Below are 17,776 nucleotides of genomic sequence, written 5' to 3'. Positions count from 1 at the left end.
CCTTTTGAGTCTCTTCCTGGTTGTTACGTGGCTCTTGAGTAACATTTTGTAGGTGAAGGCCAGCGGGGCCAGTGACACTATGGACTCTTCGCTATGATCATTAAGCAATCCATCTATTGATATATGTTCCAATAAATGTCCCACGGCCCAACTCATATTTCCAAGACTGAATACCTTATGCAATGAACTAGTCAAAGAGTTGTCCTTCTGAGTCTTGAATCATCTTTTGCAAACATCATAGGTCTCTACAGCAGAGTGCGACTCCTTACACTGATAAGTCTGTTTTTATACAGTTTGAATTATACATGCTCAGTCATGAGACAATATAGACCCATGACTATGTCAACTGTCACGGCCTAAGAGGTTATATCGCACCTTGTGACTGGTCATACCTAAAGGATGTTTTCTCAATTAAATGTATATATTCGGGCATGTAAGGATATTTCATTATATTTTTTATTTCCAAACTCTTTTGAAAGGGTCCTTTGCACCCAATGGCATAGCCTGAGCTGCAGCTGATTTAACCCTTAGATGCACGATTGACTGGACCCTACACTCGTCCATAAGTGGGTCAAAAAGGACCCGTATTAGAATAATATGTGTTTTTATGCCATTTTTGTCATTTTGGTTAAGGAAAATCACTTGTATAATATTTAGTATTATATTTTGGTTCACACTAGAAATATTTTATATTTTAATATTTCACTATTTATAATTTTAGGCATTTTTTTTACATTTTGAAAATAAAATGACATTTTTGACCCACTTATGGAAGCTTGGTAATACAAAAACTACAATTTCTTAAAATGTATAACATTTAATTTTTAAATGTGAATGCCATGATATCCAAAACATGTTTTTTGAGAAATAGCTGGAATATGAAATGATAAAATGTTTTGATTACAAAGATACTCTAAGAAAACCACCTTAAGCATCTAAGGGTTAAAGAAAGAGAAAGCCCTCTGTCCAGCAATTGTTTTCAAACCAAAGCCGCAAAGATGGAAGGTCCATTAGTATGCACCACTTGTTGGTTCAGTTTCTGTGCAATGCCAGGAAGCCAGGGGGCTCCATTGTGGGACTCTGCCATTAGTCCTGAAACTAATGAGCATGAACCTCATTTGGTGTTCTGTTAACACTATTTACAAAAGTAAATCCTCTCCAAATGTCTTCTCTTTCAGAAATAGGATAGTGTTTTTCTCAGAGGGACCAAGTGCTAATGAAATACCTACTGCCCCCAAGTGGTCATGAAAATAGCAAACTGCATTGGATTAAGTCAAACTGAGAATCTACTGGGATGCAGAGTTAGAGAATTAAGGACAACAGGTGAGAAGATGGGGAAAGGAAGAAAAGTCTAAAGGCATCTGGTGGATGGAAGGAAATCAAAGACTCCAATAAAACGAATAGAGTTTTGTTGCAAAATGTTGCCGTTGCATATGTTGGTGTTCCAGGCCTTTAATTAATTTAGCGTTAGTCCGGATTAAACAAAATAAACACAGGTTAAAGAAGACATATTCTGCTCATTTTGAAGTTCATATCAGTATGTAGTGTCTCTACTTTAAAGAGTCCTCTCCTGCTGATGTTCAGGTGTATATCAGTATGTAGTGTCTCTACTTTAAAGAGTCCTCTCCTGCTGATGTCCAGGTGTATATCAGTATGTAGTGTCTCTACTTTAAAGAGTCCTCTCCTGCTGATGTTCAGGTGTATATCAGTATGTAGTGTCTCTAATTTAAAGAGTCCTCTCCTGCTGATGTTCAGGTGTATATCAGTATGTAGTGTCTCTACTTTAAAGAGTCCTCTCCTGCTGATGTTCAGGTGTATATCAGTATGTAGTGTCTCTCCTTTAAAGAGTCCTCTCCTGCTGATGTTCAGGTGTATATCAGTATGTAGTGTCTCTACTTTAAAGAGTCCTCTCCTGCTGATGTGCAGGTGTATATCAGTATGTAGTGTCTCTACTTTAAAGAGTCCTCTCCTGCTGATGTTCAGGTGTGTATCAGTATGTAGTGTCTCTACTTTAAAGAGTCCTCTCCTGCTGATGTTCAGGTGTATATCAGTATGTAGTGTCTCTACTTTAAAGAGTCCTCTCCTGCTGATGTGCAGGTGTATATCAGTATGTAGTGTCTCTACTTTAAAGAGTCCTCTCCTGCTGATGTTCAGGTGTGTATCAGTATGTAGTGTCTCTACTTTAAAGAGTCCTCTCCTGCTGATGTTCAGGTGTATATCAGTATGTAGTGTCTCTACTTTAAAGAGTCCTCTCCTGCTGATGTTCAGGTGTATATCAGTATGTAGTGTCTCTACTTTAAAGAGTCCTCTCCTGCTGATGTTCAGGTGTATATCAGTATGTAGTGTCTCTACTTTAAAGAGTCCTCTCCTGCTGATGTTCAGGTGTATATCAGTATGTAGTGTATCTACTTTAAAGAGTTCTCTCCTGCTGATGTTCAGGTGTATTTCAGTATGTAGTGTCTCTACTTTAAAGAGTCCTCTCCTGCTGATGTTCAGGTGTATATCAGTATGTAGTGTCTCTACATGTCTCCATGCTTTAATGTTCAAAAAGCTCTTTATTTTTCTCATACTGCCTGTTTTGCAGCACCTCTTTTCACCCTCTGTCTGAAACCAGAGCCCAGTCTGCTCTGATTGGTTAGCTGACGAGCTCTGTTGTGATTGGTCAACCCCGTAGAGATATCCCACCTCTTAGCCTATCATGCCCAAAAGATAATTTAAAAGTCTCTGGAGTCCATCTTTACACTTAACAGACAGGCATGAGAGTGGTGTTAAGCCAGTGGCGAACCGTGTCTATCACAACTGGACCTTCTGTAGACACACACACCCCCCACCCCCCCCCCCCCCCCCCCCACTCCGCGAAAAGGGTACTCACAACAATTCCGCAACAACATCATCTTCACCTGTTGCACTTGCCATTTCAACGTTAAAAACAATAAAACGGCATATGAATTGCTTCGTGGCATTTATCTAGATCAGGGGTTACCAACCTTTTTTTAGGATGAGGGCTACTTTCAAAAAATAAAACAAGTCGGGGGCTACTTTTACTCCTCTGTTTTTGTTTTTTGTAGTGTATATATTTAGCACATTTTAACATTATTATATGCTGACCTTTAACCTTTGTGTGCTGTTTGGGTCTCTGGGACCCGTTTTCAGTGTTTACTAAAAGAACAAGTATGCAATTTAATTATTTTAACCTGCTTTATTTGGGGGTGGACCTCACCTCCTCTGGGGGGTCCGGGGGCATGCACCCCCGGGAAGATTTTTTTTTAAATGTTAAAGTGAAATGCATCAATCTGGAGCACTTTGAGCACACAATGAATGTATGGATACAGCTCTCAACACTCAGATGAAAGGGAGCTGTATACTTTTCAATAATCCAAACATCTTTAGAATATGATCACAACCAATAACAAATCATTTAAACTGGTTTATTCTTATCTTATTTTTGCATTCTTTCTTTTTATTTATGCATATTTTACTAATCACTCCCCTTTTAAACTGTTTTTTTTACTGTCCTATAGTACACATTGGAATGATTTCTTACTTTATCTATATTAAAATAGATAAAGGTGTGCTCTCCCTAGCTCTTTCCCTCCCTCCCGAGCTCTCGCGCTCTCTCTCTCCCTCTCGCTCGCTCACAGAGGCTGTGTGCTCCTCCGTGGCGATGACGGCTTGCGTTAAAAAAAAATAATAAACATATTTGTAAAGTGGGGGGAGACAAATGGGATTTTGAAAAGTGCGGGGGATATGTCCCCCCCCCCCCCCCTGTCCCCAGTGGAAATTAGTAAGTAGTAAAAAACTGCCCCTCATGTGTTGTATAGGCTGGCATGAGGTTGTTCAATGGGGCTGATGTGTTGTTTTCTTCCCGACTGCAGCGCTGGTCCAGCAAATCAAGCAAGAACGTATATGATGATATTCATTGTGGGGGTGGGGGAGGAGGGGTGTTAGATAGACATTGAGTTGTAGTAAGTATAGAGTTCGCTATGATTTAGGTTTCGTTTATGCATATAGGGTAGATTCTTTTAATTACATTTCCTTTTTTGTTTTGTGTATTTCATACATTTTGGATTTGCTTGGCGAGCTATTTTTAGAACATTCCCCCGCGGGCGACTCACGTTGCGGTTGGCTACCCCTGATCTAGATCCTCTGTCTCGAGCCAGTTAACTACCGGGCCTTCTAGAGCAGTGGTTCCCAAACTTTTTTCCCAAGAGCCCCCCCAATTGACTCCTGTTGGAAGAGCCGCCCCCCCCCCACACACACACTCACGACTTTGATGGTTATTGGATTCCCGCTGTATGAAGAAATGGACGGCACTTGTGGAAACAATTCACAAAGGGATTAAACTGTTTAAAACACATGCTCAAAGTAAGCAGGATTTTGCCGATGTGTTTATGTGGATTCAAAAGTCGTAAATAATTTAAATGGAGGAGACCGATCTGATCGGAGCAACTGTGACACATAATCCAACTGAAACCGGCATGGACAATGACTATGTTTTAAAAATGCGTTTATCCAGCAAAGCCGGTTTGGACACTTTACGGGCAGAAGAAACATTTCTATCAAAGAAAAAATTATACATTTTTGTATTGTTATGCCTTTAATAGCTACTAACTTGAATTTTTATTCAAATGAATTAATCAATTATTTTTTATATTGTATTGTAATGAAGAGACAAGGCTTTCAGTGACATCATGTATTGAGTTACAATTATATGTAAAAAATAAAAAAAAATAAACAAATCTGGACCCTATCCTTTCAAACCTCCTTCAGACTATCGCTCCTGATATTCTACCGTTTCTCACCCATTTCATCAACACTTCTCTAACTTCTGGTCACTTTCCAAACAGTCTCAAGGAGGCAAGAGTAAACCCTCTCCTAAAGAAACCCACTCTCAACCCGTCTGATGTTATAAACTACAGGCCTGTCTCTCTCCTCCCGTTCCTGTCTAAAACACTTGAACGCGCTGTCTTTAAACAACTCTCCTGTTATCTCCATCAGAACAACCTTCTGGATCCGCACCAGTCTGGTTTCAAGGCAGGTCACTCCACAGAAACTGCCCTCCTTGCTGTCACTGAGGAACTGCACACTGCTAAAGCAGCCTCCCTCTCCTCTGTCATCATCCTTTTGGACCTGTCTGCTGCATTCGACACGGTGAACCATCAGATCCTCCTTCGCACTCTCCAAGAACTTGGAGTTTCAGGCTCTGCACTTTCCCTCATCACCTCATACCTCAAAGACCGTACCTACAGGGTTACTTGGAGAGGGTCGGAGTCCGACCCTTGTCAATTAACTACAGGGGTCCCTCAGGGCTCTGTTCTTGGTCCCCTCCTCTTCTCCTTGTACACAAACTCGCTCGGATCTGTCATTAGCCCGCATGGTTTTTCATACCACTGCTACGCTGACAACACCCAATTAATTCTGTCCTTTCCCCGCTCAGAGACCCAGGTCGTCGCACGCATCTCTGCTTGTCTAGCTGACATCTCTCAGTGGATGTCTGCTCATCACCTCAAGCTCAACCTTGACAAGACTGAGCTGCTCTTCCTCCCGGGAAAAGATTGTCCCACTCTTGACCTAACAATCAACATCGGCACCTCTATTGTTTCCCCGACTCAGACTGCAAGGAATCTGGGTGTGACCCTAGATAACAACCTGTCCTTCACTGTAAACATAGCTGCTACAACCCGCTGCTGCAGATACACGCTTTACAACATCAGGAAGATACGTCCCCAGCTGACTCAGAAAGCGACTCAGGTTCTGGTCCAGGCTCTCGTCATCTCACGCCTAGACTACTGCTACTCCCTCCTGGCTGGTCTACCTGCATGTGCCATCCGACCTCTGCAGCTCATCCAGAATGCAGCGGCTCGTCTGGTCTTCAACCTTCCTAAATGTTCCCACACCACTCCGCTCCTCCGATCCCTTCACTGGCTTCCGGTAACTGCTAGAATCCACTTCAAGACAATGGTACTTGCGTACCATGCTGCGAATGGATCTGGCCCTTCCTACATCCAGGACATGGTTAAACCGTATACCCCAGCACGTGCACTACGCTCTGCATCAACCAAACGGCTCGCTGCACCCTCGCTGCGAGGGGGACCCAAGTTCCCATCAGCAAAAACACGTGGGTTTGCTATCCTGGCTCCAAAATGGTGGAATGAGCTCCCCATTGACATCAGGACAGCAGATAGCTTACACACCTTCCGGCGCAAACTGAAAACTCATCTCTTTCGACTCCACTTCGAGCGATAGAACTACTAACAAAGCACTTATATACTAATAAAGGACTGGCTTACCTAAAGCCAGTTGAGTAGCACTTGAAATGTTTTTGCTCTATGAAACCTGATGTACTTATATGATTCTGTTTTCTTCAAGTTTGTATTTTGTTGGTCGAACGCACTTATTGTAAGTCGCTTTGGATAAAAGCGTCAGCTAAATGCAATGTAATGTAATGTAAATATGATATTTGGCCTCAAATCATCTGAGGCCTGGCGCCCCCCCCTGCGATCCCCAAGGGGGGAGAGCTCCCCAGGTTGGGAACCACTGTTCTAGAGTACCCAGGAACCGAGGGAAACTCTGCATGGACCGAGAAGGACAAACAAATCAACGTAACACTGTAATATTACAGATCAACAACCCATATACGATTCTCATTTATTCATTTTATTTATATAATTAAATCGATTTTGTGTTTGTTTTATCTGAGTGTTCCTGTTACGGTGTGTGCAGGAAGCAGGACCCAAATGCAGATTAAAGTGTCAAAGAATAACTCCTTTATTTCAAGGCTAAACTATAAACAAAGACTGAACAGAACACTCACCGCAGACCAAGTCATTACACAAGACGAACCGACAAAGAGAGACAGAAAAACCAGAACTTAAATACACACAAGACTAATCATACAAACAAGACACAGGTGAGGAGGGAGGAGAAAACACAGGGACACCAGGTGAACACAATCGGGTAAATTAGACACACCAGGGAAACTGACAGGGAACCAAAGACAGATCTAAACAAGACAAAACACAACACAGACATATCTTGACAGTTCCAGGGCATTCTCTGAATACCTTGAAGGCCCTGACGGTTCGCCACTGTGTTAAGCCTTCTAATATCTCAGATATATATTGTAAAAGATGTTTTTCTCTTCTTAGCGTTGGGATCTTGCTATTTGTTATCACATGGATCCATAGAGAGAAAGTGAAAATGACCCTTCTTTCTCCCCCAAGTTAGGTGTTTCAGATGAACACATTTTCAGAGAGACCTGTAGTGTTCTCATGTCATGATGAGATCTGTTTTTCTGCTTCCTCCGGTGCAAACCTCAGAGGAGATATTGTTCCCTTCACTGAGGTGTATTTTTCCAGCTCCAGCCTCCCTGTGTACATGGAGTGTAACTCACGGCTCAGTTACTCACCAAAAACCCTGAGTCAGCTGAATCACGGCGCTGTTGGACTCTCTCTCACATTCCTCCCGTCTGACTCACAATAGAAAGGGGCCGACCGGCTTCCCTCATGATAACTACTGAATTACATTTAATCACTGCTCATTAAACCTAATGGGGCTCAACATACTTTGCAGCAAGCATCGATACATATGATTGGTCAGTGTTCTACATAATGTTGTCTCTTACACAAAGGTCGTTATAATTTGTGCGGTCTGGATTCTAGTTATTTACTGTTATAGAATCCATTTGGCAGGCATGTTGAAGTTTCCTTAAGCAACACTAAATCTTCTTTTAAATTGTGTATACCTCGCAGAGAAGGGTTCATTGGAAGGAGAGGTAGATCATTTTGTTAAGTGAATATCATACGAGCTTCTGCTAAGGGGAGACATGTTGTATCATGTGAATTGATGCAGTCATCAAGGAATATGTGTTTTTGTGCCAAATGAAATATATCATTAACTTTGGCATGCATTATTGTCTTGTACAGATTCTCATTGTCCTCAGATGATAAGTAATTGGGACCACTGGATTTGCATGACCATGAGGTTGACATTTTTTGGTGAACAGGTCTTTACAACTACTAGATGGATGGTCCTGAAATATATTAAGATATGCTTACTTACTTCCTGATCCCTTTTTTCCCCCTGGTAGATTTTATATTGCCTGTTTTTATGATTTACCGTTTAGCTATTGCATGTGCATGTGGGGACCAGCGTGTGGTCTGTGTGTGTCTGTTTATGTTTGTGTGTGTGTGTTTATGTGTGTGTGTGTGTTTATGTGTGTGTTTGTGTGTGTTTGTTTATGTGTGTGTGTGTGTGTCTGTTTATGCTTATGTTTCTGTGTGTGTCTGTTTATGTCTGTGTGTGTGTGTGTGTGTTTCTTTTGTGAAAGAGGGTACAACTAAATGAGACAGAGAGGCAAAAAAGGGGGCTAATCGCTAAAGAGGAACAACTTGAAAATGGAGGGAGAACACAATGAATCCAACATGCAGGGAAAGAAAGAAGTAGCTTTATTTACTAACAAAAGCATTAGTTTAATACAGGGGTGAATTTAAATGACTTTTTAAAAAGCTGTAGAAACCCCTGAGCAAAGTTGTGCCCTGTCTCTTTAAACTCCGCACCCAGTGGTGGTCCTCAGTATGAAAGGAGAGAGAGTCAAGTTTACAACAATACAACCAATTATTTCCTGCTGTTCTTTACAATATCAACATTTATTGACATGACAAATGAGGATGTCTTTTTTTTTACATCTATCATATTTCAAAAAAGTTAACTGTTGACTATTGAAGTCTCAAATGAGCGTTGGCTTAACTTTGTAATGCATTATCAAACACAAGGGCTTAATACACTGGAATCACATTCATGAGGGGAATTCTACCTATAAACGTATCTATTTAATCAACACTGTAACAACCATAGGCTTTAACTTATGTACAAAGCCTTGTTTATGTTAGAACAATTTCACTCGTCACCGACTTGGTCTTCAATATCAGGATACATGTATTTATTATCCTTGCAAGAATGGAAGTAGTCATCACACACAGGGCTGCGTGGGACAAATAGTTCCCAGAGTAGAGTCCTTGATATGCTTATATACAAGAGAGGGTGTTACAGTCAACAAGAGGGAGGAATACTGGTTCAAAGCAGACATTAGTTAAGATTAGCTAAGGCCTGCGTAAGCAATAAACATGACAGTTATATGCGTATCTCTCTAGGGGCTGTGTCATCAATCTTAGGAACATGGCAATCATAACTTCAACACAGTGTCTCATGAGCGTCATCCATGTAGTCATACATCCGGCTACGTACACAGCTACGTAGGGCCTCTGTTATCATGTGCTACTCTGATACAGAAGGAACATTCAGTATTTTCCCAACTTAAGGGTTAGGGTTAGGGTTGCAGTTGTTACAACCTAATTCCCCACGAACTAGGCAATTCAAAGTGCTTTACACAAATGTTGGAAACATACTAATTGCAGAATGACATTTAAATACATTATATTTACAAATGCATACAACAGTCATTAAAAAGCTCAGATAATAACAATAAAATAAAAGGAAAGGAGGACTGTATTAGGACTCACTTAACCCTCCTATTGTCTTCATTCCCCCCCCCCTTACTTTGGTGTTCACGGTCAAATTTGACCGGTCCTGTTTTAACTGCTATTACATTAACACAAACACCATTAATCATCACCAAATTTAATTTCACACCCTTTCAAACTGTAAATATTGTATCAGACTACTGGTATACATGAACAACTGCACTAAATATACAAAGAATAGACACTGAACATGTATTGCGTGTGCCAGGTGTGATCCATGTGGGGGGATGGGCACATAAGGGGGGACGGACACATCTAGAGTATGTGTGTGTGTGTGTGTGTGTGTGTGTGTGTGTGTGTGTGTGTGTGTGTGTGTGTGTGTGTGTGTGTGCGTGTGTGTGTGTGTTTTATCTGATCCGGATGGTTACTAATTCCTTTTCTTTATGGCGGTCATTTTTGACCGAGAACACCATGGGTGTTTCAAAGTTGACTAAATCATCCAAAATGCAATGAAAGGGGTGATCACTGATTGTATATGTTCAAATGTCTAATGTGAAGGATATCATAAAGCCTTAATGCAATCGAATGTAAAACTAAAAAGTTAAGATTGATGAAAGTAGTAAATCGGTCAGATTTGACCCGAAGACAAAAGGAGGGTTAACACATTTGAAACCTTTCTTTAGCTTATTGTTCGCACCAAGCTCTTAAACAAGTTGGCTTTTAATGATGTTGTCTTCTGGGTTCTCCAAAAACCTGCATGCATATAAACAATATTCACATGTTTTTTTAGTTACGTCCATCTTTCTTCCATTGATGTGCAAAAACATGCTTTTATTTTGAAAACAACATCCAACTTCCGGAGTTTTAATGGATAACTGTTGCGCTTGACTCACGACAGAGAAAGCTACTCTGAAGCGGATACACAAAGGGAGAGAAAGGACCTGCAGCGATGGGAATCAAACTGTACTACACCACCGTTACTGCCTCACGGACGGTGAGTGTTGTGGCCTTTATTCACCGGATTTACCGACATATCGGTGTTTTATATCTCCGGTTGCAGCAGTTAAACGGAGCTCAGTCCGACAGACACACCCAGCACCCTATCAGCTTCCTCCTGACACACACTGAGGGCCTCTGCTGCTCTGCGCACATTTACACCTTTATTTCTAACGTGAGCAATAATAGGTTGCAAGCTTAATGAAGATTCAAGTCATCATTTGTAAAAGTAATGAAAGAAAATATGAATGATTTGGACCCGGATGCATGATTCCACCTCCTGTATGCTGGTTATATTGGTGTTTAACCATTTGGCTTGTTTTTGCAGAAGTGTGTACTGAAAATATATTGTCAATATGACTTAATTTAAACATTTAAAATAACAGTGTCATTTTGGCACATCAGGTTTATCACATCGACCATATATGCATCCGTTTCCTGTATTGAGGACTGTACGCCAAACTTAATGCAAAAAACTGTCACTTTAAGGTTACATTGGTTATAGAACATATATTGTAATGATAAGGCTTTTGCAAATAATATGCATGTATTGTTAAGCAATACAGTTAATGCATTAAACAGCATTTGATTTAAATGAATGTTATATTTTGTAAGTGACAGAACTGCCACTCAATCTTCTGTTGCAGTTACTAAGCAAGCATGAGGAAACTACTAGTACACACATCTATAAAGTTACTTAATTAAGAGTTTTCTATGTTTTTAATGTAAGCCGAATTGACAATTAGACTCTTTAATCCAGGGAAATTCAGATGTTTCTATTCTCTGTTGTATATGTTAGTTGATAAACAGGATACTCTTAAATATACCAACTTGGCAATGAAGTGTTGAAGGATGTTTCGCTAGACATCAGGAAGACTCGATTGAAACAGGTTGACATCCAGACGGTCAGCAGACATTTCAAACTAGCCTTGTAAAACACACAATCCCTTTTAAGAATTATGCTTGTAGCGCTTGGAAAACACTGTATAACACACCAATGGGATTAACATCTGGTTCCCATTAGATGTGAGGAATTCAAGTAGTGAAATAGTTTTGTGGACATGCACTTCTTTTATGTAGTGATGGTTACTATACCACATTGAATAACCTCAGACGTACTTTATTAAAAGTCATATTTAAAATGTAATTCCTCTTTTTGACGTTCAGTTTTTGTTCTTCACAGAATCCAGAGAAGCTTTACTGCTGAATCTGTAAAACCAATTCCTCTTTTTCAACTAAAGGAAATGACATTACACAAACTGTGTGTGGCTTGCTAAATGCCAGCTGGTTTATGTTTCCAGTTAATGTTGTGGTAAGGTGTGGTCACTTTTTACGAAACCCCCTCCCAACTTCCTCTGTCGCCCTCAAAGACAGCAGCCGAGCGTTCACATGTTCTATTAATCATCAACAGGGAGCCAGATAAAGCCTCTGCGGTTCAAAGGCACAGTTACAGAAAAATAATAGTTTCTTTCACAGCACTCTGCCTTGAATGAAAATGAAATGAAATGACTCTGCCCTTGGCGAATAATCATTTCACAGGGTTTATTAAATCAGCTCTCTGATAGCCATTAGTGTTTGACTCAGTTTATAGAGGTTATCTCAATAAAAGCATGGTTTTATTTGTGATTGCAAATATTGCAATATTGTTGCGTAATTTGCTTGTTAAAAATGTAATAACTAATACGGGGGAACAAATATGTATCATGAATGCATCAATGGTGGTAAAGGTGACGGTGTGATGGGATGCAACTTCAACTATCAGAGACTATATTGAGTAACATCATTTAATACTTAAGTCAAAGTCAACTTTATTGTCAATCTTTCAGTTTGTGTGTACAGACAGAGATCGAAATACCGTTTCCTACAATCCCGAATACAAAACAAATATATATTAAAATATATATATACACACACAATCAAAAGGCACATTTATACATATGCACACATTAAGACCTAAATAAAAGCACAGCAATCAATATATACAAAATAACAGTCACTTCAATATCTTTGAGAATGTACTTAACAACCATGAATAGAAAAAAAATGATAGCCATAATGAATGTTGTCTCATAATTGGATGGCCTGTCTTTACAGAGTTTAAGAAGCAATACAATATACAGATAACAGCCTCAGGATTTTCATCTTTTGACTCCTTCCTGGTACCGAGTACATTTCTGAAGAGTGTTGTTGTTGTGCAGGTGAAGTCTCAGCAGGCAGAGGTGATGCGGATCCTGGAGAGTAAAAGCATTCAGTACGAGCTCATCGACATCTCTGTGGGGGGAGAGCTCCGCGACGAGATGAGAAGCAAAGCAGGAAACCCCTCCGCTGTCCCCCCCCAGCTCTTCAACGAAGACCAGTACTGTGGGGTGAGGACGGCACACACACCTGCCTGGTTATTTTATATTTATTTCCCCTTAAAGTTCACCTATTATGCAAAATCCACTTCTTCATGTCTCTTCTACATCAACATGTGTCCCCTCTTCTTCATGTCTCTTCTACATCAACATGTGTCCCCTCTTCTTCATGTCTCTTCTACATCAACATGTGTCCCCTCTTCTTCATGTCTCTTCTTCATCAACATGTGTCCCCTCTTCTTCATGTCTCTTCTTCATCAACATGTGTCCCCTCTTCTTCACGTCTCTTCAACATCAACATGTGTCCCCTCTTCTTCATGTCTCCTCTACATCAACATGTGTCCCCTCTTCTTCATGTCTCTTCTACATCAACATGTGTCCCCTCTTCTTCATGTCTCTTCTCCATCAACATGTGTCCCCTCTTCTTCACGTCTCTTCTACATCAACATGTGTCCCCTCTTCTTCATGTCTCTTCTACATCAACATGTGTCCCCTCTTCTTCATGTCTCTTCTACATCAACATGTGTCCCCTCTTCTTCATGTCTCTTCTACATCAACATGTGTCCCCTCTTCTTCATGTCTCTTCTACATCAACATGTGTCCCCTCTTCTTCATGTCTCTTCTTCATCAACATGTGTCCCCTCTTCTTCATGTCTCTTCTACATCAACATGTGTCCCCTCTTCTTCATGTCTCTTCTACATCAACATGTGTCCCCTCTTCTTCATGTCTCTTCTACATCAACATGTGTCCCCTCTTCTTCATGTCTCTTCTTCATCAACATGTGTACCCTCTTCTTCATTTTGGCCACTTTATGATGTCATAACGATGTGTTGTCTTGTGTAACCATTAGCCTATCAGCAACCAAGGTAACCCCCCCCTCCACCTTATCACCTGAATCTCCTCCTAGAGCACCATTGAGTTCTTTGTAACCAAATATCTCTCTGAGGGAACAGACACTGGGCCGCTGTTACCCATGGGGATCCTCAAATGTACCCATGACACACAAAGCACTGACTTTATTATGAAAAAATAGGCAAAAAATACTCAAATTCAATAAAAAGAGGTGCGTCTTACTCGTTCATCGTCGTTATAAAATGCTGCATTGATTATGAGTCACCGAGACACACGATAGAGTATCTGTTGAAAACACAGCAGAATTTTCATAATATGAAATAGAAAAAGTTATTTGTATTTTTGGCTAGTGTAGTTATGATATCTAGTATGGATTGGAATCACTAGCAGAATGGCTAAAACTAGCAACAATGCTAACAAGTAATGTTAAATGATGCCCTTAGCTTTAGGCTATTATCTGCAGGTTTAATGAAAATAGCCTAAAAATAATGACTTATAACATAAGAGGTATGATTTCCATGGAATAATAAGTTAATTTCCCTTTTGAAAATGTGCATCCATTACCAACGCTTTGTGTTTTGTTTGCTGACGGACCCTCTTCCTCTCCACAGGACTATGAAATGTTTTCGGACGCGGTGGAAGACGATACAATGGACCAGTTTCTGAAGATGGCGTGAGGAAGGCGCCATTTCATTCTCCATCTTAACCCCCTCTCCCCAAACACCCTTTATCCAGTCTCTCTCTCTCTCTCTGTCTCTCTGCACCACTGGCGGTATCCTCTCACTATCAATGCCATAAAGAAGAATGCCAAATATCCTAACCAATCAGAAGACACACATTCCCCGTGCTGCACCATTAGACTCTGTCTTAATCTGCTCCTTTTCTCGTGATTTATTTCAGATATTTTCCCTGTCTGACAGACTATAGTGTTCAAATCAATGGGGTGTGTAAACATGCGGTAATTAAGGCGACTAATCTCGGCCGCAGCCACATGATCGCTGGAGATTAGAGTAATCCGCAGGATGACAACGTTCAACCCAGAATCTCCGCAGAACAAACTCACTTTTATCACTCAGTCTTAACTACTTTGTCGTCCTTTTTCCGTAGCCTTCACGTTCCCATGTCTGTACGCTATTTGTACTTCACATGGTTGCAAAAAACACACAGAAGTAGCAAGGACCGTGATGTCCTCAAATCTGAATAATGATGAGGGTGATAGCAGCTAAAAAAAGGCCTCTTAGGCTGTGAAGCTTTTTGTAATTTTGGTCCATTGGTCACCTTATGTCATATATAACAAGACGTCTGTTCAGTAGCCGGCGCCTGGCTTCACTTGGATACTTGGACAAATATTAAAAATACTTATTACTTGTTTAATGACGCCCCCAACAAGCACTTATCTCAGACACATTAATGGTATCCTGTTAATTTGTGATACAAGTTACATTCAGACGCATGTTTCCTTAATGTTTAGAAAATAAAGAACGAATATTTATGCATTGTTTACTTCCATCTTGGCTAGCATGACGTTGCTCTTTTTAAAAGGATCCCTTTTGGAAATGTCTCACAAAGATAAAGACCTAATAGCATGTGACACTTACACATGGTGGGAGTTTAAAAAGCTGATTAAAGTGGTGTATGTATTTACAAATAGACAAATGAGGTATTCCACCTGAGGTGATATAGTAAGATTTACAGGAAACGTAATTGAACTGGAAAAATTATAGCTAGATTAAAAAGTCAAATCTGTTTTCATGGATAAAAAATAACCAACTTTCATCAAATCGGACCTAAGGTTTTCCTGCTGAAACCCCAAATACATAACTACCTTGCTAGTGGTTATACATAACATATGAAAAATCCAAATAATAACAGTTGTACTTCCCACCTTTTGGTTTTCAAATCAGATCTGGAAACCAAACACTCTTTAGACATATCAGAATTGTCACCAATGGGCCAAAGTTATTAAAACGTTAGTAATTTGTAAGTAAAAGGTCCTACAGCATTTCAGTATTTAGCTGCTTTGTTTAAATAAGGCAGATGAACGCGTCGTAATTTCACATTTGGTGCCAATACATATCTGTAATGCGCTTTGAAGGTGGATTTCCTCTGTAGTATTAGCACTTACCTGGCATTTCCCCTCTCTTTTCCATGATCTGTGTAACATGGAAGCGTTGTTACCGGCACCAACGTTTTGACTGAAAAGAAAGCTTTGAAACACGTAGCTTTACATTCCTGTGTTTATTTTTACGTTACAGTTTGGATGAGGCGTGAAGATGCAGAAATGTGACTATGCACCAAAACCCTGCCTCACTCTGAACACACACACACACACACACACACACACACACACACACACACACACACACACACACACACACACACACACACATACAGGTCAAAGTGTTTAAATACAGTCTTACTAACCTTTGGGAACAATTACCACATGGGAAAAATGAAGGCTTCTCGTATTTGCTCTGTGCATTCACTCAGTAATGTTTTATTTTCATGTTTTGGGTTGCTTGTGTTTTACAAAAATTGAAAACAAGATGGTTTCCCCTCTCTTTCGCTTCTTATCTGTCAACCCCCGCGTCCCATGCTTTCAGAATTGTGTTTCTACAGTTTGGGATCCCTTGTAACGACGGCCTTCACACACACTGTTTGTGCACTGTTTTGTAAGTCGGTTGGTTTGCCTGTTATTGATGTTTGTTCACTATTAATCATGTTTAAGACATTCCATGTGTCTCTCTCTGAGCTCCTGCTTTTTGCTTTTTGGACCAACTCCCCTTGGCCAAAAGAAAATCGGGAATACAAATGTTGTTGTCTTCCGAGAAGATTGTGAAAGTGATTTATGGGTGGAAAAAAATAATAAAAAGGAGTTGAATCTACCTGTCTGGATTTCTTTGAGTTGCTCTCTGTGTGTGTGTGTGCGTGCTTCCCTAGAGCAATAGCACTGCTCTGCATGAATGGGTGAATGACTCGTAATATGTAAAGCGCTTTGAGGGGTCGTAGAGACTGGATAAAGCACTGTATATTAGAGTACAGTCCATTTACCATATTGTTATACCTGAAGAATTGATGCCATAATCCGCTCTGGCATCTCGGAAGTCTGATCCAATGATACTTAATTATAATGTGTCATTACCTATTCATAGTGTTCCTATTAATAGGACATTTTACAGTGTCGTGCGGGGACATTTGCTGACTCACCAGAGGGTCATTTTTTATTTGCAAGGCAGTGGAATATTATGACAGTGCCTATAAATATTCCATGATCTGCAGTGTCCGTACATTCATAGCAATGTTCGGTGTAAGCCACTTAATGACTATACAGACATTATCATTAATCGGTTCTATATAGCGAGAAAGTATGACATTAAGATAAGATAAAATGGTACTTTATTGATCCCATTTTGAGAAATAGTTTGTGTTGCAGCAGCATAAAAGACAAGGCATTTTACAATAAAACAAAACTACAAATAAACAAGAATAGAAAGAAAAGAAAATAGAAAATATACATGTAGATATTATATATTCAAAAATATATGACATGGAATATGGAATATAAAATATAAAATATTGAACAGATTATATATGTGTAAAATGTACAACGTGTACATTTAGTTAATGTACTTTAAGTACATACATATCTAGTTTGCTGTATTTGTGAATTGCTTAATTCAACAACATCTTTTAAGTTGAATTATTTGTAGTCTTCTCAATTTATAACCAATTAAGAAAGAACACAATTAACAATGTTTGAATAATTATTTCACCAAAGCGTTTTCTTGTTTTTTACAAGTTGTTATTATTATAAGCGTATTTCTTCACCTTTTGATATATATTTGTTTCCATATGTTTCTCCAAAATGATTATCTAATATGAGATATGTCAAGTAATACATTTATTAAAGTTGCATAACAATTATCAGTAATTAGGAAACCATAGCAAATGGCCTCACATGAAAAACCCTATGCTTTTGCTCAGATGCAGTACCTCGTGTGTTCGTTAGGTGGAGCTGATGAACCGTATTAGTCTTCTACCTTTGCAGGAAGACGAAGAAGAACTTAGTCCACGCTAGAGATTCAACAGGA

The 17,776-nt window shown here is 39.8% G+C and overlaps 1 protein-coding gene across 1 annotated transcript; it reads left to right on the top strand.

Annotated features, from left to right (window-relative positions):
- The first annotated feature begins 10,273 nt into the window (after window positions 1-10,273).
- Window positions 10,274-16,570, top strand: sh3bgrl3 (SH3 domain binding glutamate-rich protein like 3). The gene is made up of 3 exons (XM_034226441.1): window positions 10,274-10,476; window positions 12,677-12,844; window positions 14,297-16,570. The coding sequence occupies exons 1-3, from the start codon at window positions 10,432-10,434 to the stop codon at window positions 14,360-14,362; spliced, it is 279 nt and encodes a 92-aa protein (XP_034082332.1). The 5' UTR covers window positions 10,274-10,431; the 3' UTR covers window positions 14,363-16,570.
- The last annotated feature ends 1,206 nt before the right edge of the window (window positions 16,571-17,776 follow it).

This window comes from Gymnodraco acuticeps, unplaced genomic scaffold (assembly GCF_902827175.1).
Source record: "Gymnodraco acuticeps unplaced genomic scaffold, fGymAcu1.1, whole genome shotgun sequence".
NCBI classification, from domain to species: Eukaryota; Metazoa; Chordata; class Actinopteri; order Perciformes; family Bathydraconidae; genus Gymnodraco; species Gymnodraco acuticeps.
This window is presented reverse-complemented; position numbering and strand designations above follow the sequence as displayed.